The 22901-nt window shown below is 55.2% G+C and overlaps 11 protein-coding genes across 11 annotated transcripts; 6 read left to right on the forward strand and 5 right to left on the reverse strand.

The window, feature by feature from the left end:
* Positions 1-266: 266 nt before the first annotated feature.
* CC84DRAFT_1049379 (ankyrin) lies at positions 267-971 on the forward strand (the record flags this gene model as incomplete). The annotated part of the gene is made up of 1 exon (XM_018173454.1): positions 267-971. A coding segment is annotated over one exon (705 nt), but the record flags the coding sequence as incomplete, so codon positions are not given.
* A 206-nt stretch (positions 972-1177) lies between these two features.
* Positions 1178-3849, reverse strand: CC84DRAFT_1224917 (PARP-domain-containing protein; the record flags this gene model as incomplete). The annotated part of the gene is made up of 6 exons (XM_018183556.1): positions 1178-1687; positions 1772-2062; positions 2116-2162; positions 2222-2959; positions 3027-3177; positions 3259-3849. The coding sequence occupies 6 exons, from the start codon at positions 3847-3849 to the stop codon at positions 1565-1567; spliced, it is 1941 nt and encodes a 646-aa protein (XP_018042011.1). The 3' UTR covers positions 1178-1564.
* A 233-nt stretch (positions 3850-4082) lies between these two features.
* Positions 4083-6003, forward strand: CC84DRAFT_1159122 (uncharacterized protein). The gene is made up of 3 exons (XM_018177144.1): positions 4083-4239; positions 4368-5710; positions 5763-6003. The coding sequence occupies exons 1-2, from the start codon at positions 4190-4192 to the stop codon at positions 5656-5658; spliced, it is 1341 nt and encodes a 446-aa protein (XP_018042012.1). The 5' UTR covers positions 4083-4189; the 3' UTR covers positions 5659-5710; positions 5763-6003.
* Positions 6004-6118: 115 nt separating this feature from the next.
* CC84DRAFT_1192119 (alkaline phosphatase) lies at positions 6119-8862 on the forward strand. The gene is made up of 10 exons (XM_018181227.1): positions 6119-6803; positions 6855-7073; positions 7130-7226; positions 7275-7298; positions 7344-7412; positions 7466-7598; positions 7652-7976; positions 8024-8139; positions 8197-8420; positions 8493-8862. Exons 1-10 carry the CDS (start codon positions 6360-6362, stop codon positions 8708-8710), a joined length of 1869 nt encoding a protein of 622 aa, XP_018042013.1. The 5' UTR covers positions 6119-6359; the 3' UTR covers positions 8711-8862.
* Positions 8863-9521: 659 nt separating this feature from the next.
* Positions 9522-11166, reverse strand: CC84DRAFT_1159124 (oxidoreductase-like protein). Its single transcript, XM_018177145.1, has one exon. It carries the CDS (start codon positions 10852-10854, stop codon positions 9820-9822), a length of 1035 nt encoding a protein of 344 aa, XP_018042014.1. The 5' UTR covers positions 10855-11166; the 3' UTR covers positions 9522-9819.
* Positions 11167-11317: 151 nt separating this feature from the next.
* Positions 11318-12192, forward strand: CC84DRAFT_1192120 (uncharacterized protein; the record flags this gene model as incomplete). Its single annotated transcript, XM_018181228.1, has 1 exon — positions 11318-12192. The coding sequence occupies exon 1, from the start codon at positions 11392-11394 to the stop codon at positions 12190-12192; it is 801 nt and encodes a 266-aa protein (XP_018042015.1). The 5' UTR covers positions 11318-11391.
* Positions 12193-12360: 168 nt separating this feature from the next.
* On the reverse strand, positions 12361-14136 carry CC84DRAFT_41543 (S-adenosyl-L-methionine-dependent methyltransferase). Its single transcript, XM_018186122.1, has 5 exons — positions 13694-14136; positions 13586-13635; positions 13077-13526; positions 12579-13004; positions 12361-12508 (listed from the first exon to the last, which is right to left on the reverse strand). The coding sequence occupies exons 1-5, from the start codon at positions 13937-13939 to the stop codon at positions 12478-12480; spliced, it is 1203 nt and encodes a 400-aa protein (XP_018042016.1). The 5' UTR covers positions 13940-14136; the 3' UTR covers positions 12361-12477.
* Positions 14137-15115: 979 nt separating this feature from the next.
* On the reverse strand, positions 15116-17140 carry CC84DRAFT_41608 (alanine aminotransferase 2). The gene is made up of 3 exons (XM_018186131.1): positions 16483-17140; positions 15639-16435; positions 15116-15573 (listed from the first exon to the last, which is right to left on the reverse strand). The coding sequence occupies exons 1-3, from the start codon at positions 16892-16894 to the stop codon at positions 15319-15321; spliced, it is 1464 nt and encodes a 487-aa protein (XP_018042017.1). The 5' UTR covers positions 16895-17140; the 3' UTR covers positions 15116-15318.
* Positions 17141-17668: 528 nt separating this feature from the next.
* On the reverse strand, positions 17669-19763 carry CC84DRAFT_1107326 (PCI-domain-containing protein). Its single transcript, XM_018175170.1, has 3 exons — positions 18887-19763; positions 18023-18837; positions 17669-17976 (listed from the first exon to the last, which is right to left on the reverse strand). The coding sequence occupies exons 1-3, from the start codon at positions 19340-19342 to the stop codon at positions 17784-17786; spliced, it is 1464 nt and encodes a 487-aa protein (XP_018042018.1). The 5' UTR covers positions 19343-19763; the 3' UTR covers positions 17669-17783.
* Positions 19670-21373, forward strand: CC84DRAFT_1192124 (guanine-N(7)-methyltransferase; the record flags this gene model as incomplete). Its single annotated transcript, XM_018181229.1, has 1 exon — positions 19670-21373. The coding sequence occupies one exon, from the start codon at positions 19670-19672 to the stop codon at positions 21056-21058; it is 1389 nt and encodes a 462-aa protein (XP_018042019.1). The 3' UTR covers positions 21059-21373.
* Positions 21343-22653, forward strand: CC84DRAFT_41613 (peroxisomal biogenesis factor 11). Its single transcript, XM_018186132.1, has 3 exons — positions 21343-21659; positions 21751-22034; positions 22165-22653. The coding sequence occupies exons 1-3, from the start codon at positions 21593-21595 to the stop codon at positions 22522-22524; spliced, it is 711 nt and encodes a 236-aa protein (XP_018042020.1). The 5' UTR covers positions 21343-21592; the 3' UTR covers positions 22525-22653.
* The last annotated feature ends 248 nt before the right edge of the window (positions 22654-22901 follow it).

Raw genomic sequence — 22901 nt, forward strand, 5'->3', positions numbered from 1 at the left:
AAGATAACTTCCAGCTTGATTGGATCCGAAAGTGCGGGCAACATGTCGATGCTGTTGATGCAATCACTAAGCTCACGGCGCTCATGCAGGCTGTCAAGAACAGCGACGAGGCCAGCGTTAGAGGACTGATCGACCAAGGCGCAAACCTGGACGTCCAGTGTCCTGCAAAGAACACAGCTTTGCATTATGCTTGCGAAACCGAGGACACAGCGATCGCTAATCTCCTCATCGCCAACCGCTGCAATCTCAACCTCCAAAACAACACCGGCTGGACACCCCTCATGACCGCTGTCCGAAACGGAAACCTTTCAGCCGTGCAGCTCCTCGTATCCGCCGGCGCAGACCTCGAAGCGACGAGCTCAGACAAAGACTACGAGGCCTTCACACCCCTGATTGCAGCCATCCATGAGAAGCACTCTGCAATCGCCAGCCACCTCATCTCCGCTGGCGCCGCCCTCAACGTACACGACAAATGGGGCTACACGCCCATCAACCGCGCCGGGCAAGCCGGTCTTCTCTCGATCGTCCGCCTCCTCGTCGAGCACGGCGAAAGCGTCGACGAGCAAAACAACAAAACAGGCTGGTCCGTCATCTCCGAAGCAGCGTGGCACGGCTTCCCCGATGTGGTCGACTACCTCGCGGAGGCCGGCGCAGATCTCGAGACGCGTGACGGCAACCGCGACACCTCGCTACAGAAAGCGAGTATTAACGGAAGCACTGAATGTGTGCGGCGGCTTTTAGCGCACGGGGCGAATCCCAACACGCATAACTACTGGGACTGGACGCCGTTGCATGATGCTGGTATCCGAGGGTATGCTGGGATTGTCGAGTTGTTGTTGAAAGCTGGTGCGGATATGGAGGCGCGGAACTCCAGGGCTGAAGGCGAGAACACGGCACTCATCCTTTCGAGCAAGGATAAAGAGTCCGTGAGGTTGTTTGTTGATCATGGGGCTGATCTTGATGCCAAAAATATGAAGGGGAGGACGAGTCTGATGGAGGCAAGCCATCATGGTAATGCAGAGGTCGTGGAGATGCTTATAAAAGCAGGGGCGAGCAAAGATGTCACAGATGTCACAGGACGTACCGCTTTAATCCTGGCGAAGGAAAGGGGTCACGATGATTGCATAACGCTTCTGAGTATGGAGCCAGCTAATAATGAGAGCTGAGGTAGTCATGAGGTGATAGCACACTGTACTACGGGCAAGATAAGGTGTCACATTGTTTGTAGTCTTCTGTTTCGGTGATAGAACATATGACGTGCATTCGATGCCGACCTTTGTCTTGATGAGCGCGGTGAAGGACTGCTCTGAGCTAGTGAAATCGCACCAGTTCGTTAGAGATCTATAGCATTCGTCTGAACATTATCGACTCAGACTCCATGTTATGCTTTGCACGCGCAAGTGAGCTCCACGCTCATTTCCGCGAAGATATATCTAATTTGATGATCGATATGACCCATACGACCGAAGAGGATATGCGGAGAAGATTAGCACGACCACACGCTCGTTTCACATAAGTGTTAATAAGTGGCACAGGCATTGTGGATTCGTGGGAGATCAATGTCTCACATGCGGACGCGAAACAGGTACCGAAGGCGGACTTGAGCGACATCATAGGCAATGTACTCATTGTACTGGAGGTAAGCGCCGGGTATGTTGGTGTTAGTGGGAAGTATATCGGTGTCGGGCTGAAATTTCGACGTTAGTGCAAATATTTTCAAAGCTTCGACAGAGCTGGAAGCATACTAGAAGGGTTGTGTTGGGATCCTTACCATCTTCACGCCACGAAGAGACGGGTGAACGCACTCCGCATCCTTCCATGCCGCAGGGCCTGTCATACCCTTGCCCCATGTGGACCAGTTTCCCTTAGAATTTGCGTCTTCTCCCGCGGTATATGAAGCCTGTGTTAGCTCTTGCATCGGCTGGCCAAGCTCGGCTTCGCAGAGTAGGAGAAGGGCGTGACCTCCGCTGTTGTATGAACAGCAATAATTTGCGGATTTGGACGACATGTCAGCCAGATAGATACCCTTGCCGAACATATATCCTGACACGGGTGCTTCGGGCTGATGAATCTAGTTAGTGGCATTGGAGGGAAAGAGAGGGCAGGCTATCGTACCGGAGCGATGCGAAGGCCCTGACTAAGGATGCCGCCAAAGTTGGTCGCTGGAGCAATGTCAGTATAGGTTCATGGATGGTGATACCATTTTAGTCCTAATACGTACCCCGAGAGCCGTGCCAGAGTAGGCGTCTGTCGCTCTTGATCTTGGAAAAAGAGCTTCGCTGGAAGCGGTCCAGTTCGCCCTGGCGTTCGATGCGGAAGATGTTTTCGACCTTGTAGTCGACAGCATGTGTCGCACCCCTCGTGTTGATCAGGTAGTTGGCCAATTCTTGGTATTCGTGACTGTATGGATCAATGACCGACATCTCCTCGAGACCAAGGCTCTGAAACTGGCGATCTAGAGCATTGATCTTCTCTACACTGTTCAAGTCCTTCTTCATCAGATCTGCGGCGGCCTTCATGTCTCCGAGAGAATCTAATAGGTCGACCTCCCGTTTCAGTGTGCTAGTATCACCGATGACAGGTGGGCGCGATCGACCGAAGTTGTGTGGTATCAACGAGTAGTACCTATTACTAAGGTCTTCGACCTCATCTCGGGAGGAAATTCCATTTTTTAGCAATGCCGCCAACTCAGTGAGGGCTTGGAAGCCACGGTTGATAGTTGCCTTGCTCAGCTTCCCTAGGGGCATCTTCATAGCATCGTAATTGAGGTCGCTCATCGCCTCGAACATGTATTGCTGGTTGAAGATGAGCTGCATGAGAGACTGTACAGGGACTGCCAGGGTCGATTTCGCAGGCGAGGCGCTTCGGAATTGACGACTATAAACGTTGGCAGCAACTTCCTCGACCTCTTCGTCTTCGGTGTCAGCCTCATAGCTGCGTTCGACGTAGGCATAGGCACCTTGATATTGCACGCAAATTAGCCCAATGTGTTCAACCGGAGATAGCCAAACGCGCATAACGCATACCTCTCTTCGGTTCCTCACCGCGATCTGCCCAAGATAGCTTGCTCTTCTCCTTGAACTTTTTGTTGAAGTTCAAAAATGCATCACTGTAGCTACCGGCGCCAAGTACTTTGCTCTGGCCCCTGTCTCCGACCCTGCCCCATCGCGTCCACGTCTTGTAGTCGTTTGTGTCCGGGTTCCACAGGAGCTGTCAAAGTTAGTAAGAAGTGCATTATCAAGGATTCGAGCAACCGACCTGTAAACGATAGAACTTGTTGTTGTTCGCAGATGCATCAGTTTTGTTTAGAGACGCATCGTACACTATACCATCGCCGTCGACATAGACACGATACGTCTGTAGCGGGCAACCCTCATCTAGGGGAATGGTCATGTTACGAGACTTCAACAAGGACCCGTCTCCAACCTTGGGCTCGAGCTTTGGTGCCGTATTCAGCGGGCCGACTTTTGCAGCTTTGGAAGCTGGTGCGTTAGAGTTGTTGGGCGATGCTGCACGCTTCTTGGCCTTTCCTTTCACGTCGGCGGCAGGCATTGAAACAGTGAGAAGTGAGAAATCTTTGGGATCGACTACATCGCTGCGGAGCTCAACTTCGTCCAGCCAATCGATGGAAACGATGGAAATGCCGTTGGATTGCGCGTCTTGAGTCTTCTTCGAGACTTTGCTGACATCTGCTGGCGTGGAAATGAGGATATTTGTATCTACAGTCACGCTCTTCGCCAGATTGCCGCCAAGATCGGTGATTCTGTTTGAGACAGTCGGATGCGTCGTGCCGGGAAAGGTGCCGCTAAGCGCGACAGTGTAGCCAGCGAGTGGCGACTTCGCAAGCATGTTGGGCGGACTCGATCGATTGATGAGGTTGATTGAGAGTCTTTCTGCACGAGCGAGGAGAGATGCAACTTCCCTCCCAAGGTGAAGGACGGCTTGGTGCCTCACCTATCCAACTGATGAGCGCTGATTGGTTAAGCATCAGCTGATCTCGCGCCTTAGCGCGCTTGCTGCCTGGCCCCGCCTTCCGTACGACAACGCTGCCTGAGACAGCTTCAGCGTTCAGACAAATACGTACTGCAGCTCGTAGGCCTGTTCAGGACGCGGGAACAGAAACTGGCGATCCAAAGTGCGAGCAAACTCAGGACACAGCAATATGGTCAAGAATCCGGGGAACAGCAATATGGCCCCGGCGAGTCTCACAGGACTGCCTCTCGAGTTGCTCGTACATCTGTAAGTGTCGCCCTGCCATTGGGCCTCGTCTTCGTGTCTCCGCGTGGCCTCGGACCAGCAATGCAGCGCCTGACTTCTGGCCTGAAATCGCCAACTTCACAACATGATTCACTGACTGCGGGTTGAAGCATTGCGACATATCTTCCTACGAAGGACTTCGGCGCCCTTCGCCTTTCGAACAAGTACCTTGAGAGAGTGCTGTTTGACACGTTTGCGAAAGAATTCTTTACGAAGAAGCAGTTCATGCTGAGCACCGCAAGCTTACAGACGCTCGTCAGTATCTCTAGACATGGCGCCTTCAACAAAACCTTGCGATATGTAATCATCGGACTGGAGTCCTTTGATACTACCGACTTGTCATCGCTCTTTTCTACTATGAGCCCCGCCCAGTACAATGCCTTTCAAAAAGGTTCCGCCGACCAATTTGCTCTGAGTAGCTCTGGTCGTGACCGGGCTCTGCTCACAGAGGCATTCCGTAATTTGCAGAACCTTGATACGGTGGGCATCCGCGATTACGAGGCTTCCGGACGTGTGCGTGATGACGACCGGTGGAGGAGTTACGGCGCGCCTTCGATATCACAGGAGATTGGGTTCAACCTTCACACGGGCTCTGCTACATTTGCATCTCAGGCATTCTTGTTGCTCATGCAGGCACTTGTTGATGCTGACCATCCAGTCTCTGCCATTGAGACCATTTTGCGGACACGGAACGCCGGACACATCGCCGGACTGAAAGACAGCGCTTTCTTTCTTGGGTCCCCAAACCCCAAGATGGACGTGGTGCTCGGCGGACTGCGACAATTGCTACTCACACTCAATCCCTCCGACGGACTCCGCGACTCTCGTTTAGACGCAGAACTTCACTCTACGTGTCTGGAATTATTCCTTCTTCGTTGCTCTTTCCTTGAGCATCTTCGGATGAATTTCTACAAACCACTCCAATACTCGCCATCCTGGGTGCTGGAACGGCTATGCAAAACGCCTGATCTTTTGCCTGTTATTCGGCGTCTCGACTTGGGCATGCTGACCATCATGCCTGATGTGCTGATCAAAGTTATCTCTAAATTCGCGGCAACTCTGCGGCATGTGAGCCTATGGAAGGTTGAACTACAATGGGATGATGCCACTCAGTGGAAAGACTTCGACGACCGTTATGATCCATGGCCACGCGTGCTCAAGGATCTCGCTATGACAATGAGTCTCACCAATATAAGCCTGGGATGTCTCTCTCAAAGAGACAGAACAGACTACATTGGCTATTTCGAAGTTAAGTTCTCGGGTGGCAAGATAGCGCAGGCCTATTCTGGAGACAAGCGAGTCTGGATGCCGCTGCTTCTCGATCAACTAGTGGTCGAGAGGCCGAAACCTCCAAGCGATCTAAGCGATCTTGATGAAGATGCAGATGAAGATGAAGAGTGACGGGTGGTTGGGTCCAAATTGGAGAGCTTTGCACCGGCTGGGGCACCTGGGGGTATAATTTACCATGATAGATTGAAGATGATTCTCTGCTAACGATTCCATAGCGACAGTTCTCGTTGCACGACTCTCTAGCGAGCTCAAGGGATGAATACGACATGTTTGGAGTATCCGGCACCGTTCACATCTAATTTATAATCGGCGTAACCAACTTCTAACAATGTTCTCCGCGGAAGATGACGCATCTGTTCTTGTATCGCCCCATCCTAGAGCTTTTATCTCTACGTCAGCGAGCACGACCCTTGATAGCTTTGTATGCATATAGAGGTCCCGTAGTCGAAGCATCCCACATTGGCATTAGTGTATGCAGCCAAGACAATCCCAGCGACCGCGCTTCGTGCCGTGCGAACATCAGCTTGACCAATCCGATACCACACCCTCACCACGAGTCCTCCCTTGCACTCGACGCTCAGGAACAGGTTTGACATGTTTTTATCACGCAAATTGTGATTGGCTCGTCTGCTGCGCTCCTCATTGATCGGCAGCGGCGACAATAGTGAAAGCGAGCGAAGATCATTGCCCCGCACTCGTGTAGTACGAAATGTACATGGATGTGTTGCGGAGCATGGGTATATATGTTGTGAGTATATGTTGTGAGCGTATTTTCTTGATTCAATCGCTGTGACGCGATTCCTTTCATCAAGATGGTGTCTTCTTGGTTTACGGTACTGTCTTTCGCCTCAGCAGCGACAGCAGCGTTTCACACGAACCTCAATTACGCTTCGCCTTCTCGCCGTCACCTAGCCCTTGGAATCGACCTTCCAAAGGTAGCAAAGCGCAGCTCTGCCTTGCCAGCTCGTTCGTGGGGCCCAGAAGCTCTGAATTTCACGCATGGAGTGGCCTCTGGCGACCCCCTGCCCAATTCCGTCATCCTTTGGACTCGTGTCTCACCAACAGTGAAGAACGATGCGAGTAACGTGACAGTGGAGGGCAACGTGCCACTGTACAACCATGAAACTGAGCCGTACATCAAAGCGAGCAAAAATCCGGTATGCGTGGAGTACCAAGTTGGTGCCGATAAGAACTTCACCTCTATTATTGATAAAGGAACTGCGTATACGACTTCGGACATTGACTATACCGTGAAAGTATGGTCATGAAAAATGTTTTCCTCAAATCTATTTATTGACTACGTCTAGGTAGAAGCAACGAATCTGGAACCATTCACGCAGTACTACTATCAGTTCAATGTTTGTGGCTCGAGTAAAAAGAGCCCTCTTGGTCGCACAAAGTCGAGCCCGAGAGCTGACGACGATGTGACAAAAGTTGGTCTTGCAGTATACTCGTGTAGCAACTATCCTAACGGGTATTTCAACGCTTACGGAAATGCCGCTCGTAAAGATAACATCGACTATGTCGTAAGTTGGCTGGTGAGGTTCATCTGTCCATCTGAGAGATGCTGACGGTTCTGGAGATACATCTTGGAGACTACATCTATGAAACTGGAAAGGGTACGCTCGGCAAGGACCCGAGAGCTACGAATCCTAGCGATGAGATCTTTACGCTCTACGGTCAGTGTTTCCGCAATCATCCCGCCTCAACGCTAATAAATTGAACAGATTACCGCACACGAATCGCGCAGTGTATGTTAACTGCTTGCAACTCGTGATCAATGTTGACGGACGTAGATCGCACCGACCTGGACTTACTTCTCTCGCATCAACAATATCCTTGGATTCCAGTTTGGGACGACCATGGTACGTTCCAATGTTGAATATTCTAATATTAACCCAATACTGACAACGAGAAGAGGTATCCAACAATGGGTACCGCGACGGTTCCAGTGGCCTGAATAATACCGAGGAGTCTTTCCGCAAGGATGGCGGTGTGAGCGTTGATCAGCGCAAGATGAACGCCGTCCGAGCATACTTTGAATGGATGCCGTAAGTTTGCGCTCCATTCTCTGTATGATTTGGTGATCTGAACAGTGCACCAGCATCCGCCAGGTCGACATGGACGACAATCTCCGTATATGGCGCACTTTCCAAATCGGCAAGCTGTTTGACCTCATCATGCTCGACACTCGCAACTATGACCGCTCTATCACAACGCTGAACTGGAATGACGACTACGTTGCAGAGCTTATCGATGATGCCGGTCGTACGCTTATGGGCAGTCACCAAGAGAACTGGTTCTACGGGCAACTCTCGAAGTCCGCAGAAAGAGGTGCTACGTGGAGAATCATCGGGAACCAGATCGTCTTCTCTCGGCTTAACAACACGGCGAGGGACAACGACTGGCTGAACGCTGACCAGTGGGATGTAAGAGTACTCCTTCGCATGCATTGATCGTGGACTTACTTAAGCAGGGGTACACTGCCAATCGCAACCGCACACTGCATCATCTCTACTCCAACGAGATATCAAACACCATCTTCTTGTCAGGCGACTCGCATGCAAATTGGGTCTCGGATCTTGTGTGGTTGTAAGTTCGAATGCTCAAGGGCATAGTCGCATCGAACCACTTGCTAAGCCAATCCAGAGATGAGATGCCTTATGACCAAGTCACTGGCGCCGGGTCCATTGGCGTCGAGTTCGCTGGGACCGCCGTCTCATCCTCAGGCTACGCTAAGAACATCACCTACGGCAATATTGAAGCCGCTGGACTAATCCGCGACAATGCAGAGCTGCAGTGGACGGAGGGTTACTATCGCGGTTACTATGAACTTCAGATCAGCCCTAGTGAGATTACGGCGAACTACTTCGGTAAGTGAGCTTTCTGGTCGCCTTGGTGTCCAGCATCATTTCAATGTGCTCGATGTGCTAATTCTCCAACAGGCTGCCCCACTGTGGCTTTCCGGAACCCGCTGGAGATCAGCCTGGCTAACTTCACAGTATTGGCAGGTGCTAATCGCTTGCAGCGCCGCGTGGCGAATGGCACCGTGGAGAACGGTGCTCTGCAAAGGGGAAGTGTCAAGCAAACCAATCTCACCTTGAATACCGAGACTGGGGCGTGGAACGTAACGCATTTTAACCAGATGTTCATCAAGTATTGAGAGTAGCGGTGGGGGTGTAGAAAGGGAGCAGAAACTGATTGAAAGCGAGAAAAAAGTATAGGGAGAGCTCTACTAAGCCAAGAGGCTTTGCGATATGAGAATACGCTGTTTCTCTTAGACGAAGCGCGCCATAGACAGGGTCCATAGATGAGAATGTTGCCTCTAAACAGAGACCATGCTCCAAATGTAGAAACACCATCACAATTATGCGGAAACTCATCCGGTGAGGGAGTATTTCAAACCTTGCTAGTATAGTGCTTATCCCCATGTCGCACCGGAGCCTCGTGTCTCCCGTACACCATCCACATAACAAACGCGCCAAGAAAATGCCCTTCAATATTACTTCCAATCATAATCGAAATGACATTGGCCTAGATGAACCGCCCAATGGCCACGATTCTAGTCGAGATCTAGGCAGTGCGAAAGGCACACGCCTAGAATGAGAGGAGCGCGATCTGATCCGCCGCTGGATACTGAAAGGAGAGGGTCGAATAATGGGATCCGGACATAGTCCTAACCCCGAGAGGTTATTGCAGTATCCCTTGAGTGTTACTTTGGCTCTGGTTTGACATGGGAGGGTGCTATGCGGTAGCTTGTCTGCGATGCAAACATGCATGGGCACCACTTGGAGCGCAAGGAAAGACGCAACCCGCTCCACTACAAACCCTAGTTGAGACACACGACCTGGCCCCACGGTGGTACTCGGGATATTTCAGCGCGTACACAGTGGTGGTTACCGATTCTGTGCTCGTCGGCACTGCTCGAACACATGCTAAGACGTGATTGCGGAAGCCTGACGTGGCTAGAGCTTGCTGGAATTGGACAATGCCTCAGTTATCTACTGGGAGCCCGCTTCCTGGATCCTGACTTCTTGCATCACACGACGGGCGCCCTAGTTGCTCGATGCCCCCCAACGTCTTCACCATGCTGTTGGATTATACATCAACTCATCACCTGACTTAAACCAACAACTTTTCAGCTGTATTATTCTGGCAATGACAATACCCAGCTTGCCTAGACGACAGTTCGGTCAGCATACAGCTCTCGTGGAGGTAAAAACAGCCCAGAGACGGCCGCGTACATGCGTACAGTCCGCCCCACGTCAGCATCTACTCCGCCCGATACACCAACTTCACACCGCTGACTCTCCCCTCCTTCAAGTCATCCAATCCCTTTGGAATCGCTGCCAACCCACCCTCCCTCACTTCAGTCGGATGCGCCCTGATCTTCCCACTGTTGAACAGCTCCTCACTCAACCGCCAAAACCTCACGCCAAAGTCGAAATCGTTCTGGTTGGCGGGGAACTGCTCCGCAAACTTCTCCCCCAACGCCGTGTACGCCAGCGTGTGTCCGTTCCGCACATCCGCCCTCGGGAAGTTCTTCACGGGCAGCAGGCTCGTGTTCATGCCGCCCTTGGAGCTGATCGCGTCGCAGCACACCTCCGACGAGCCCTTCTCGGAGATGGTGTCAAAGGCCAGCTTCAGGCTGTCGTTGGTCGCCTCGCGGATTTTCTTGCCGCAGTCGGGGTCCTTGTAGTCGAAGACTTGGTCGGCACCCAGCGATTTGACGAGGTCGAAGTTGTGCGGGGAGCAAGTGGCGATGACTTGGAGGCCGGAGAGCTTTGCGTACTGGACTGCGAGGGTGCCGGTTGCGGTGGAGGCGCCGTAGATCAGGATGGAGGTGGGCTCGGAAACCTTAGCTGGGGGGAGAGGGAGGCCCAAGGATTGGTACATTGCCTGGCCGACGGTGGTGATACCAACGCCGAGGGTGGAAGCGTCCTCGAATGAGATGTTGTCGGCGATACGGATCTGGAGGTCGCCCTTTGCGGTGACATACGACGCGAAGGCGCCGTCGTCGTGGTTGTAGGGGCTGCCTCCGAAGACGAAGCCAGCAACTTTGTCGCCTTTCTTGAACGGCGTGGTAACTGCCTTCCCAACCTCCTCCACTACACCCGCGTAGTCGCATCCAGCAATCGCGCCGGGCGATCTCCTTGCCGGGCCCAGACTCTTCCAGTCTGTCGGGTTCAAAGCCACAGCCTTGGTCTTGACGATGATGTACTCATCGCGGAGCTTCGGGTAGGGGACATCGCTGCTGAGTTTGGCGATACCCTCGGAGGTGTGCACGACGGCCTTGCGGGTGGACATTGTGTAATAACGCAAGAGATTCAGTCTCGTCGTCTGGTGTATTGAACGAAATCCAATAGAGGAACGGATGGCTTGCACTTGCATATCGGTGGATAGATGTCGAGTTTTTATAATGGATCACATAGCTATGCAGATGACGTATACCATCCGGTGTCTTCCCCACCACCTTACAAATGCACTTTGTCGGCGATGCAGCTCTTGTCGAGCAAGGTACGGTGAACCTGTGAACTGCATGCTCCATTAGAAAGCTGAACAGCGTTCTACAGCCTCAAAGCGAGATATTTCCGAGGTCGGCGGCGCGTCAGGGCGGCCGCTGGGGTTTGTAAGCGCGCCAGACACAAGGCGCGATCGTGGAGATGGGCGCGCTAGACGTAATTTCCTAGCTGGGAGAGTGGGGTAGAGCGCCAAGACTGGACCCTTGTTCCTTGTTCAAGCTTCACGTAGCTCTCTCAGCGCATCGACAAACAACGCAACACTGCAACTACACACCAATCCTCGCACAACAACCCCCAACCCTTCCCCCCGACGCATCTCACAATGGCCCAGCCCGCCCCGGAAGACGAAGACGTCCTGACGTCCTACTTCCCCGCCCCGCCGCCCTTTTACAAGCACTTCACGCCCAAAAACCTCGACGCGCTGTCGCAATTCAAGACCACGCACAGCATCGATGAAGACGCCGCCCTCACCACCCAGCAGCTCCTCCAGCTGCCCACCGAACTGCGCTACCTGGTGCCGCCCGCGCCCCCCTCCCCGTCGGCAGCGTACTCCGTCTTCGGCAAAAAGACCACCCTGCACGCCCTGGAAGACTACCCCGACACCATGGCCGCCATCCGCAGCCGCCTCCTCACGCACCCCGTGTCGGGCGACCCCGTGCTCGACTGGACCTACGAGCAGCTCTACCCGTCGTCGCCGACGTGGTCGAGTCTGGATCGCCAGGCGTACCTCTTCCGCTTCCTGAGGAGCATCGTGCTGAGCTACATCGAGCTGCTGGGCATCATGGCGCATGACCCGACGAGCGAGGCCAAGGATGAGAAGTTGAAGGATGTGCTGACGCTCGCTCTGAACATGCATGCGCTGGTTAATGAGTATCGGCCGCATCAGGCGAGGGAGACGCTGATTAGGGAGATGGAGAGGCAGGTCGAGCGGAAGAGGGGGGAGGTGGAGGGCGTGAGGCGGATGGGGGAGAGGGTGGAGGAGGTGTTGGCGGGTTTCGAGAGGAGTGGGGTGGAGGGGCGGGAGGAAATTGATGGAGCAGCGGGAGAGGTGAGCGACGAGGAGAGGAGGAGGGAGAGGCAGAGGGAGACATGGGGGGTCTTGGACGAGGTGCTGGGGCATTGACGACGGGGGAGCACCACTGCACTGGCGGAGAAGAGGTGATGCGAAACACCATTTAAATCAATCGATTATGATGACTTATGTTCGCACCTGCGATAGGCGGACGTCCAGCTCCCCCAGCTCCTGCTAAGAACAATCCGCTATGTGCAACGGCAAAGATGTATGGAAATCGCAGTTGAGGCACGCTAGCACGCTATGCAGCAGATGTGCTCAGTAAATGGACTGGCATGGCGAGAAACAAGACGAGGGAGGAGAAGAACAAGAAGAAAGCATGTCCCGTGCTCGCCTTCACTCCGGTTTCCGCGCGTACACCACAATCCTACTTCTCGTTAGCCAATCCCGTCCTCAAGTCCTCCTTTGCGATTCAGATCAGGGAATGCATAACTTACACAGGCCAATAAGCGTGACACTCCCGACTCCGCAACTCCGTCCGCACCTTCGCCAAAAGCACATCCAACTCATCCTTCGTCCACCCCTCGTCGTAGAACTTGAGCAACCGCAAACTCAGGCCCTCCAGCCCATCCAGCACAGCGCTCAGCTGCAGCAGCCCCGCATCCCGCATCTTCTTGTCGGCGGCCCACGGCCCAATCGGACACCGGAACTCGTGGATGACAACGTCCACGAAGCCGGCTGCGCGGAGGAGGTCGGCCTTTTCCGAGGGTATGCTGCGCAGGTTGACGCCGACGCGGCCGGCTGCCCGGCCTTGCTGGATGCACCACGTGAGGAAGGCGGTGCCAGGGTTGCGCGAGGTGGATTGCATGACGCCCATGTAGTCTTGTTCTTGAAGCTCGATGTAGCCGCCGGGTTTGGTGTGTCTGCACTTACATATCAATCTCGACTCCGTGCATCACGTGGGGTATGGTTGGGAGGGAAGGAGGCCCACCTACCGATACGCCTGCCTGAACATGCGGGGCCAGTCGCGCACCGCCGCGGCCATAGTACGCAGATGCACGTAGTCGAAGTGGTTCTCGGGCCACGTCCAGTCCTGCTCCGCGTCGTCGATTTCGAACTTGACGTTTGGGGGGACCCAGGTGGGCTGGATGGGGCTGAGGTCGATGGCGGTGACGGTGCAGCCGGGGTACTCTTCTGCAAAGTCGATGGCCCAGATGCCGGTACCGGTGCCTACATCGAGGGCGTTCTGCGGGTCCTCCAGCGGCGCGAAGCAGATCTTGCTGCCGTAGGTAAGGTGAATGGCGGCGTACTTGACGTCGAGGCGTTCCTGCTCCATCTCGTCATCGGGGAACATGTATTTCCCGCTTTGGTAGGAGTGGTATCTTCGGCCGTTTTCCCAGTGACCGGCGAGGATGCTCGAGGTTACTGAGGCTGTTTGTGATTGTCTGGACGTCGTCAGCTACGTGTGCACAGCGTATGAGATCTTTGCCACCTAGATACTTACAGGTCCTCGTATGCAGAGTCTCCTGCATCACTCCGCGACCCCCAACTCGCCTATTGACTCCATCAGCATGAGCTCTAGGTTCCGTTGTAGAAGAGGTCCTCGACTCACCACATCCAGGTCGTCGTCCTCCTCAGGTCCCCCTTCGCTGACACTGGTATCCACTGGCTGCCCCTGCTCTTCATTTTCACTCGCACTGGTGTCTATCACCGGTGGTGGTGCATCCCCCGAAACGGGTACAGCCACGTGTTGAGGCTGCTGTGTCGCGTTCTGGTTGGCGCTAGACTCCGCGGACGGCTGACTCTGTTGCACATCTGTGGCACGACCGGGCGTGTCTGTCTGCGGATTCGAGGCCATGTCTTCCTCCGCAAAGTAATCGCACGAGCGCAAGGACACCGCGGCGATTTCAAAGAGACCCACACGATCTTTTCCCTGCGCAAAGTGCCCCAGAAACGCAGACTAGTGCCCAATTCGTGGTCGACGCTTCGCGGCCTGCTCTTTTGACGTTTCCCGTCTTGGGTACTGTACCCCACGACACCTCGGGCCCGAGAGAGGAGGTGAGGTCACTAATGAGGTGCGGATGGCTGGAGGACAGGAAATAGCTCTCGTGATATTGTCGAGCGGCAAACGACCGCTGTCGTGAATGCGACTCTATCCTAGACGCCCCGCAACCGCTCGAGCCGACAGCCGCCCGTTCTCACTGTACCGCAACGAAGATTCCCGTTCCCTCGTTGCAATTGGTGCGTAGGAAATGGCCACGTGGGTTCCAATGCGGGCCCCTGGCGATGTCGAGCGTCCGACAAGCGAGAGCGGGCTACGTGGATGGCTGCGATTGAGGGTAGGATTCGAATTCCAGAAAATCACGCATGAGCGCGCAATGTTTCTCGCGCGACGGCGGAGAAGTTCTCCCTTTCAGCAGACCAGACCCAACACCCCGGTCGCGAGCGGGAGAGCAACAAAGCAAGTCAGTCTGGCCGGAGTTATTCTTGTTCGCGTCGAGATCGCCGACTTGGAGGATCGGCAGCTGAGGGCGGGGATTAGGCGGCGTCAGAGGCCGTCTGCGTCATGGCCTCGATGCTCACTCTGCGAGTAGGCTGGAAGAAGAACGCCAGCATTTGATATGCATGACCCCGAAAGCGATAATGCGGACTGCCGATAGGAACCGGATGGACCTACAGTACGGGAAGGTCCGCCCGGCTAGTGCCGCTGGAAAGGAAATAAGCACGCACACACACCGTCCGGATGCAGCATCCGAACCTTTGCAAGAGGATGCGAAGACTTCGCTACATAGAAAATACGCTGGAAATCCAATTTTTGCTGGGCCCTGGTAATGACACCGCTTGCTCTATCCCTTCTGCGTCAACTGAAGGCGTGCAGTGTACTTATAGTTAACTTGCAAGTCTCCCGGGAAATTGTCAAGGCAGAAAAATGTTAAGACACATAGGATATTCACCCTTGGCGAGACGACCTGTAACGACGTGGGGGGCTAACGCCATCAGTCGTGTATGCCGTAGAGAATGGTCTGGCAAAGACACCAGCTTCTCAGGGTTTCAAAGGCACTGATTTCCGTACGACCCACCAGACAACCCAAGCAAGCCTCCTACATCCCAAAATAATGTCATAAGTATTGGGATTTCCAAAGGGCCACTAGATACCCCCCAGGCCCGCCAAAATTCTCTATATATCCAAGTCCAATCCTAGATCAATCATTTATAACCTCACACTCACGCCCTCCCTCACTTAAACTCCGCCATAAAGTCCTGGTGGAATTTGACAATCCTGCCCGTCCAGTCCGTCCCCGGCGCCAAGAACGTCGTGCGGAAGTGCAGCGTGCCCTCCTTCTGGCCGAAGCCGCTGCCCGCGACGACGCAGATGCCCGTCGCGTCGAGCATGCGGAAGCAGTAGAACTCGTCGGGCGTGCGGTTCTCCTTCTTGGCCTGCTCGATGGCCTTCTGGGGCAGCTTGATGGTCGGGAAGAGGTACATGGAGCCCTGGAGTTACCACAAGGTCAGTAGATGTACGAAAGGAAGAAGGTGGACAGGGAGGAAAAACGGACCTGAGGCTTGTCGCACTCGACGCCTTCCATCTGCTTGAACGCCTCGTACAGCGCGTATGCCCGCTCCTTGAGGCCGTTGAAGATGCCATCGTACTCCTTCTTGTACAGCTCGTAGCTGGGCTCGCCCTCCTTGGGCGGGTTGACCATGACCTCGACGATGCACTGCCCGATGACGGGCGGGCAGAGCTGGATGCTGATGAACTTGTAGATCTGCTGGGCGACCTCCGGGTCGAAGCCCACGAGCTCGAGGTAGCCGCCGCGGTGGCCGCACTCGCCCACCATGCCCTTGGAGATGCTGTGCAGCGACGCGAGCTCGATGTGGTCAAACTTGCCGGGCGCCTCCTTCTGCAGATCGCGCAGGGCTTTCTTGAAGGAGATGAACTCGCCGATGAAGACGTTGGTTTGGTAGACTTCGTCAGCGATGACGACGAGCGACTTCTCGGCGGCGAACTCGAGGACGGACTTGATGTCCTCGGCGGGGAGGGATGCACCGGTCGGGTTGCCGGGGTTGATGATGGCGATGGCCTTGACGTCGGTACCTTCTGCGATAGCCTTGTCATACGACGTGCGAATGGCCTCGAGGCTGGTACCCCATGCCTGGCTTTCCTCAAGGTAGTATGGGACGCATTTAGCGTTCAGGACGGAGAGAGTGGCAGTGTAGAGAGGGTACTGGGGAATAGGAACCATGACACCGGTGTTGGGCGAGGCGCAGATGACATGCATAAGGGTGTTCACGCCGGACGAGGCACCGTTGCTGAGGTAGATGTCTGAGAAGCTTGCCGGGTAGCCATCTCGTCCTACACAAGTCAGCAAATTATCTCGAGTTCCAGTACGAAGTACGCACTCTCAATGTACTTTGCGACGCTCTCCCTGATGCCTGGAGCACCCTGGCTCTGGCTGTATGCTCCCACGCTCTTGATCTCCTTCAACAGCCACCTCGCCCTCTCGAAGACGTCTGGTTTGTATCCAAGACTCTTTACGAAGGTCTCTTCATGCTCCAACAACAGTGGGTTCTCCAAAAGACTGGCTACCTGGCGGAAAAAGGTAATAGGCTTCTGGTCCAGCTGCTGCGGGTTGCCTATGTTCGCTGCGATGACTGTATCGAAGGGCAGGTCCTTGCCCTCGCCCTTTGCCAGCTTCGCGCGGTACTCTTCTGAGCGGACGGCTAGCTCGCCACGGACGGCATACTGGGCTTCCTTGACGTGAGGATTGATGTTCGCGAGGGAAAGCGCACGGCGGGGTTCGGACGACGACATGGTACGGTACGGAGGGGCAATTCTGTACAAGGCTGTATTCAAGAACAACGTGAGCGAATGGTCTAAATGTGCGGCGAGAAGAGATGAACGGGCACGAAGCACAGCTCGATGTACCAAGAGAAGAAGTGCTTGCTTTTGGCTGAGTCAAAACAAAAGGTGTAGCAGCGTGATTTTTTCTACTGCATACGGTGCCCCACTAGGTTGTGCAGGTCACGTCTGTCAGAGGGATGCTCCATACAAGCGCGCCGTGGGCTCAGAGTAGCGGTGGGGAAAACGTGAAATGCGTTACCTCTGGCGCCCACGCCGAGCGACCTCTGTGCCCGTCTCGATCCATTCGTGGTGAGTATTTGCCTCGCGGCGGCAACGGGCTGGTGCCAGCAAGCCGATGACGGCGACATGCTGAGGACCCTGGACCTTATCGGCGGATAATGGGGATCTGGCTACCCACTCGCCCCCCGCGGCCCGTCTTGTCGCTTGCGCGCACGTAACAAGATGCGATCGTGTAAGCCGTGTCTGGATAGCGGAGGGTGGAGGAGGAAAGAAGTTCGTGGGATCCCAAGCCAAAAAGAAAGTCGTGTTGCACCGCTCAACAACTTATCAGTTTCCCCTTGTTCCGCGGTAGATCACTCGCGGGGGTTGGGGAAGCTGAGCTCTGACCCGACGCAGGGACCATTGTTAGAAGCGGTCACACCGCATCGCCGGCGGCCTTCAGTATCAATCGGCCTGCATTCAGAATTAGTCGCACACGTGGTGGACTTGGTGCAATGAAGAGTAAGATGTTCAAATGGCTTTGTGCCTGGTGTTTGCGCGAATAATCGCCCAATAGCTCTAGCTATTTAGTCCACTGAGCTCCACCACTCTCCCGCTGATCATACACTTGGTGATTCGCTCAACCGCGTTCGCTACCCCGTAACCTGACAGCCTGCCCGTACTTCTGCAGCTTGGTAATCAGCTGGTCGCCCTGCTTCACTACGTCCGCGTACTGCTTGTTCTTGTCGTCTGGTCGGTTGGTTTCGATGATGCCCTTGACGCGGTCAATGGTGCATGGGATGCGGTCAGCAGCAATGAATTTAGCAAGGTCCCTGCACACGTTAGAAATGTGAAATCGTTGGCTATAGTAAAACTCACTTGTCCAAGAAGTCGACGCTCACCCCGAAGTCGTGGGCCATGCTCTGCAGACCGACCACACGGTATGACTGGAGGAGTTGCTGGTAACCGCGCAGGCGCATCTCTCGCACATACCAACTCTTGTGCTCGAAAAGGTACCGGTCCTGGCTCAGGAAGTTGACCTCGACCTCAGCCAGGGCCCCGAAGAAGTTCTTGTAATCACCCTCGTAAAGGCTCTTGACGAGCTTTGCGAGAGGGTTGAAGTCTATAGCGGTTTCCGAAGTATCTTGCTGCTGTCCCAGTGTTGTGAGGTTCACTGCAGTCGGTACCGGGGTCGATGTAGAGCCCGAAGCATCTGCCATCTCCTCATCGCCAGCCGCAGGTCCAGCAGAGGCCTGTCCAGTTATCGCAGCAATCTTGTCCTCCTGGTTGCCACCTACAATGGCCTTGATCTCAGGCGCGTCCACAACCTTTGACTTGAAGTCCACGCGCTTGAGCGATACCGAACCCGCCAGGATGGCATAGATGACCAACGAGGAATAATTGCAGAGCTCATAGCTGGTGAAGGTGGACAGACTGTCTAGAAGCAGCGGCGCGGCTTGTGCGTGTGACCGAACGGTGAGAAGATGCAGCCCGTGGTATGCCTTGAGACGATTCCGGCGGTCCCAATCGCCACCGCTCTCCACAAGAGCACTTGCCCGCTCAATCGTCTTCTTGACCAAGATCTTATCGCCGAAGAAGAGTCCAACGCGTATTATGGCGAGCACGAGATCGATCTTGGTGCCTAGGATGCCCGTTTTCTCGAAGATGGCCTCGTAGCTGGCAATGGCTTTCTCCTGTCCAGCATTAGCGTTGCCTCTGAATACAGACGCACAAACTGCCCACCTTGTCACCGATGCGGTTATATAGCTCAGCGCGCTTGCCCCGCGCGGCCTGCACTTCGGTCTCGCCCGCCTTCTCCGCCGCCTCGTCTTCCTCTTTCTGTATGGCGTCAAGTTCCTTCTCATTTTCCGCCTTCAATGACTCGTAAAGCTTCTCGTCCCACGCCAACGGTACCTCGAGGTTGGGGTTCTTGGTGGCGAGCATGGTGGCCGCGCTTGACGACGGTCTCCGGTGGCCAGCAGGCTGTTGTGCGCTGCCTTCGCCCGGGGCATTCAATACGCCGTCGACCGGATGTGCGAGGTACCGGTAGAGCGGCGCCATTTTCTTCTCCTGGATGGCATCTTGCACCGATTTGAGAGAGGCTTGTTTGGTGGACTTGGAGGACGACGGATTGGTGAGCTGGAAGATGTGTTGGGCCAACTGCAGGTCCGGGAATTTTGCGAACTGCGGATCACCCATTTTGAACGGTAGGCCGGGGACAGAGGGGTCGATGGAGTGTAGGTGAGCGGTGGTGGGGGCGGCGGGGGCTTGTGAAATGAGGGCTCGAAGCTCCGGTGGGAAGCTGTGATGATGCTCCGGCGGAACTTCGGGCAGGCATGGTGGGCCAGTTAACTTCGCAAACGCCCGAGCTTCCAGCCTCCAGCATACCCACCCTCGTTACTTTCTTTCACCTTGAAGCAACAGTACACGGCCTGTTTGGAGATATACACTTGTAATTTACAAGATACCTAACCTTCTCAACACGCCGAGCCCGCTGTCCTTGCCCTGCCACGCGACACTCGCACCATGGCCGGCCCAGCTGGTCCAGATCGAGGCACGAAACGCGCGCGCTCCCCCTCTCGCTCCCCCTCGCGGTCCCCACCGCGGCAGCGAAAGCGACCTGGCCAGGGCTCCCGGATCTCTGCCGTGGATCGTGAGGCTGCCCGGAAGCGCCAAGAGGAGCGGGAGCAGGAAGCACAGAGGACCGCGCATCAGGAAGCAGCCCAGCGCGGCGTACACGATGTGGTCAAGCAGCACTACAACACGGTGCCCGAGCGCGGCCGTGAATGGCGCGTCACCGACTCCAAGATCAAGGGTCTGCGCAGCTTTAACAACTGGGTTAAATCATCCATCATCCAGAAGTTCATCGGCGACGAGCGAAATCTCAAGATCATGGACATGGGCTGTGGCAAGGGCGGCGACTTGCAGAAATGGCAGGCCTCCCGCAAGGTGGCTCTCTATGTTGGCGCAGACCCTGCCGATGTCTCCATCAAGCAGGCGCGGGAACGTCACGAGCAGATGCGAAAGCGGTCTAGGGGACGTGTTTTCCACGCCGAGTTCTACGCTAGAGACTGCTTCGGCCTGTCTCTTGAGGGGATCCCCATCGTCAAAGACGTGGGCTTCGACGCGCACGTTGGCCCTGGAAATGCGGCCAGTCAGCGATGGGGCGGCGGCGGCTTCGACATGGTTACCATGATGTTCTGCATGCACTATGCTTTTGAGAGCGAAGAAAAAGCTAGGGGAATGTTGAAGAACGTTTCGGGCGCATTGAAGAGGGGAGGTCGCTTCATTGGCTGCATCCCGAACTCTGACGTGCTTTCCGCGAAAGTCATTGCCCATCACAAATCGACAGGAGGCGCAAAGGCCAACGGCAACGGCTTCGCTGCTGAGGAGGAAGATGACGACCGGCCCACCTTCGCCAGCGACGACGAAGGCGACTGGGATCCGGAGAAGAGCTTGGACAGCCCGAAGCCTCAGGATGGCGAGCATGGCGAGGATAAAGCCAAGGAGAAGGAGCCTAACGAGAAAGAGGACGGACAGGTCGAAGAGGAAGGGTTCGAGTGGGGCAACTCGGTCTACAGGGTCAAGTTTCCTGGCAAGACGCCGGCTGATGGTACGTTCAGGCCTCCCTTTGGCTGGAAGTACTTCTACTTCCTCGAAGAGGCCGTCGACGAAGTGCCCGAGTATGTCGTCCCATGGGAGGCATTTCGTGCATTGGCCGAAGACTACAATCTCGAGCTGCAGTATCGGAAGCCCTTCCGTGAGGTTTGGGAAGAGCAGAAGGACGATCCAGAGCTGGGACCGCTGGCGGAGAGGATGAACGTGCGCGAACGCGGTGGTGGGCGCTTGCTGACGTCGGAGGAAGAATTGGATGCGGCGGACTTTTACCACGTCTTCTGCTTCTACAAGGTCTGAACAAGAGGTCGTTGCAGTGGGTTTTGTATGAGTATACCATTTGGGGCGTTCGTGGTTGGCAGATCTCAAAGGGGAATATTTCCCCATCATGGGTATCCTTTGATATCCGGAGCATCTGATAGGAGTCTTGGAAGACAGTAGTTTGCCATGTTTATCGACTGCAGAACAGAGCAGCGCTTGGAATTTACGAAAGGAGAGGCTCGGCAGTGACCTCAGTCGGAACGTTGCCCAGTCGGTGCGATCCCGTGATTATGGCGCATTGTCGTCTGAAATTGCCGAGGTGTCACGGCTCGTTGGGGCCCGCACCATTTCACAAGCTTCCCCAGACGCGGAACCGCACCCGAGCTATCTGCGATTCGACTTGAGCTCTCAGACTTCTTTCCTCACAACCCGCTGATTTTGCTTGCATATCTCACGTAGTCCGTTGCTACACGTGAGCGAAGAGCCAATACACGCATATTTGATCACAGGCTGGACCGCTCCCCTTCAAGACTCTTGCTCGGATTGGCAGTTGGCAGCGAAGCAGCAGACAAGATGGTCGCAGACGCCCTCATCTACCACCCGACGGTGGCGCAATACCTCAAATTCGTCGCGACAACCGGTACGGCTTCTCTCAACCCCAGCATCTGCCTCCTGCACGCGGACCTACCACCCCAGACTCGTCTCCCAGCGCACCGCTAACCGCCTTCTAGTCGGCCGCGACAAAGCACTCCGCACGCTGCAGTACCTCTCGCGCTTCCTGGCATGGTACCTGTACCGCACGAACCACGCGGCCTCGTCGATCGCGCCCTTCGAGGCGACCAAGAAGCAGTTCGGCCTCACGCGCAAGCTGATGCGCGTGGGCAAGTTTGTGGAGCACTTCAAGGCGGCCGCCATCGCGAGCGATGCGAAGAGCGTGGATCCCGTGCTGCGGTACACGGCGGTGGGACGGCAGCTGGGCTATGCGGGGTACCTGCTGGCTGACAATGCGGTTGTGGTGAGTGCATCATATAGCCTCCCTGCCCTCCGCTGCCTACGATCTGCTGGTGGTGGCATCGAGGACGGCATCAGGCAGACAGACAGACAGACGCGAAGTGTAACGTGCAGAAGCAACTAACACCCTCCAGCTCGATGCTGCAAACATCTACAAATACCCAGCCTCGGCGCGCCTCGTCCGCGAGGGCAACAAAGCTTGGTTCACGGGTATCACCTTCAGCATCGTTTCGTCGCTGTACCAGCTGTACTGCCTCCGCGAGCGCAGCGCCAAGCTGTCGTCGAAAGCCGCTGAGGCCGAGCCCATCGTCGAGGCGAAGAAGATTGCGCGCGAGACCAACGCAGTGCGTCTGCAGCTGCTGAGCGACCTGTGCGATATCACGATCCCGGCGACGGCGTTGGGCTGGGCGAAGCTCGATGATGGCATTGTGGGTATCGCGGGCACAGTCAGCTCGCTGTTGGGAGTGTACTCGCAGTGGAAGAAGGTTGCGTGAGGGGTGGACTGAGGGCGGCGGAATACCAGATGGGAGGGGGATGGAGATACACTTGCGAGGGCCTGGATTTGCAGCTGATTTAGGATATATCTGCCTGTCTTTCTAGATGTCGAGGCAGGGTCGATCGGTCCGGCCGCTTTCATGTCTTCATTCGTTGCTGTGTAATAGCATCATAGGTGATTTTTGGGCCACGAAACTTGACTGCACTGGCTTCACAAGAAGAATCCCTGTCTACCGTGGTCCGAAACTTGGAACGCATGCCTCTTCCTCGCATGCTCTTGCATCTCTTGCCTCTCCGCCGAAGACACTCAAACATGCGCTCTCTCACGAGCCGGACACCCGGCATCACCGTCCACCCTGTACTCGGCGACACCGGT

This window comes from Paraphaeosphaeria sporulosa, assembly GCF_001642045.1.
Source record: "Paraphaeosphaeria sporulosa strain AP3s5-JAC2a unplaced genomic scaffold CC84scaffold_1, whole genome shotgun sequence".
Taxonomy (NCBI): domain Eukaryota; kingdom Fungi; phylum Ascomycota; class Dothideomycetes; order Pleosporales; family Didymosphaeriaceae; genus Paraphaeosphaeria; species Paraphaeosphaeria sporulosa.

Excerpts from the sequence above, each read along its gene's own strand:
- CC84DRAFT_1159122 (XM_018177144.1), top strand. The coding sequence starts at position 4,190 with ATGGCCCCGGCGAGTCTCACAGGACTGCCTCTCGAGTTGCTCGTACAT. Across the intron at positions 4,240-4,367 it reads CTCGAGTTGCTCGTACATCT|CATTGCGACATATCTTCCTA; the intron begins GTAAGTGTCGCC and ends TGCGGGTTGAAG.
- CC84DRAFT_1192119 (XM_018181227.1), top strand. The coding sequence starts at position 6,360 with ATGGTGTCTTCTTGGTTTACGGTACTGTCTTTCGCCTCAGCAGCGACA. Across the intron at positions 7,599-7,651 it reads GCATACTTTGAATGGATGCC|CATCCGCCAGGTCGACATGG; the intron begins GTAAGTTTGCGC and ends ACAGTGCACCAG. Across the intron at positions 7,977-8,023 it reads TGAACGCTGACCAGTGGGAT|GGGTACACTGCCAATCGCAA; the intron begins GTAAGAGTACTC and ends TTACTTAAGCAG.
- CC84DRAFT_1159124 (XM_018177145.1), bottom strand. The coding sequence starts at position 10,854 with ATGTCCACCCGCAAGGCCGTCGTGCACACCTCCGAGGGTATCGCCAAA.
- CC84DRAFT_41543 (XM_018186122.1), bottom strand. The coding sequence starts at position 13,939 with ATGGCCTCGAATCCGCAGACAGACACGCCCGGTCGTGCCACAGATGTG. Across the intron at positions 13,636-13,693 it reads AGGACGACGACCTGGATGTG|GCGAGTTGGGGGTCGCGGAG; the intron begins GTGAGTCGAGGA and ends TGGAGTCAATAG. Across the intron at positions 13,527-13,585 it reads GACTCTGCATACGAGGACCT|ACAATCACAAACAGCCTCAG; the intron begins GTAAGTATCTAG and ends GACGACGTCCAG.
- CC84DRAFT_41608 (XM_018186131.1), bottom strand. The coding sequence starts at position 16,894 with ATGTCGTCGTCCGAACCCCGCCGTGCGCTTTCCCTCGCGAACATCAAT. Across the intron at positions 16,436-16,482 it reads CGTCGCAAAGTACATTGAGA|GACGAGATGGCTACCCGGCA; the intron begins GTGCGTACTTCG and ends TGACTTGTGTAG. Across the intron at positions 15,574-15,638 it reads TCGAGTGCGACAAGCCTCAG|GGCTCCATGTACCTCTTCCC; the intron begins GTCCGTTTTTCC and ends TGGTAACTCCAG.
- CC84DRAFT_1107326 (XM_018175170.1), bottom strand. The coding sequence starts at position 19,342 with ATGGGTGATCCGCAGTTCGCAAAATTCCCGGACCTGCAGTTGGCCCAA. Across the intron at positions 18,838-18,886 it reads ATAACCGCATCGGTGACAAG|GAGAAAGCCATTGCCAGCTA; the intron begins GTGGGCAGTTTG and ends AATGCTGGACAG. Across the intron at positions 17,977-18,022 it reads AGCGTCGACTTCTTGGACAA|GGACCTTGCTAAATTCATTG; the intron begins GTGAGTTTTACT and ends TAACGTGTGCAG.
- CC84DRAFT_41613 (XM_018186132.1), top strand. The coding sequence starts at position 21,593 with ATGGTCGCAGACGCCCTCATCTACCACCCGACGGTGGCGCAATACCTC. Across the intron at positions 21,660-21,750 it reads CAAATTCGTCGCGACAACCG|TCGGCCGCGACAAAGCACTC; the intron begins GTACGGCTTCTC and ends ACCGCCTTCTAG. Across the intron at positions 22,035-22,164 it reads TGGCTGACAATGCGGTTGTG|CTCGATGCTGCAAACATCTA; the intron begins GTGAGTGCATCA and ends AACACCCTCCAG.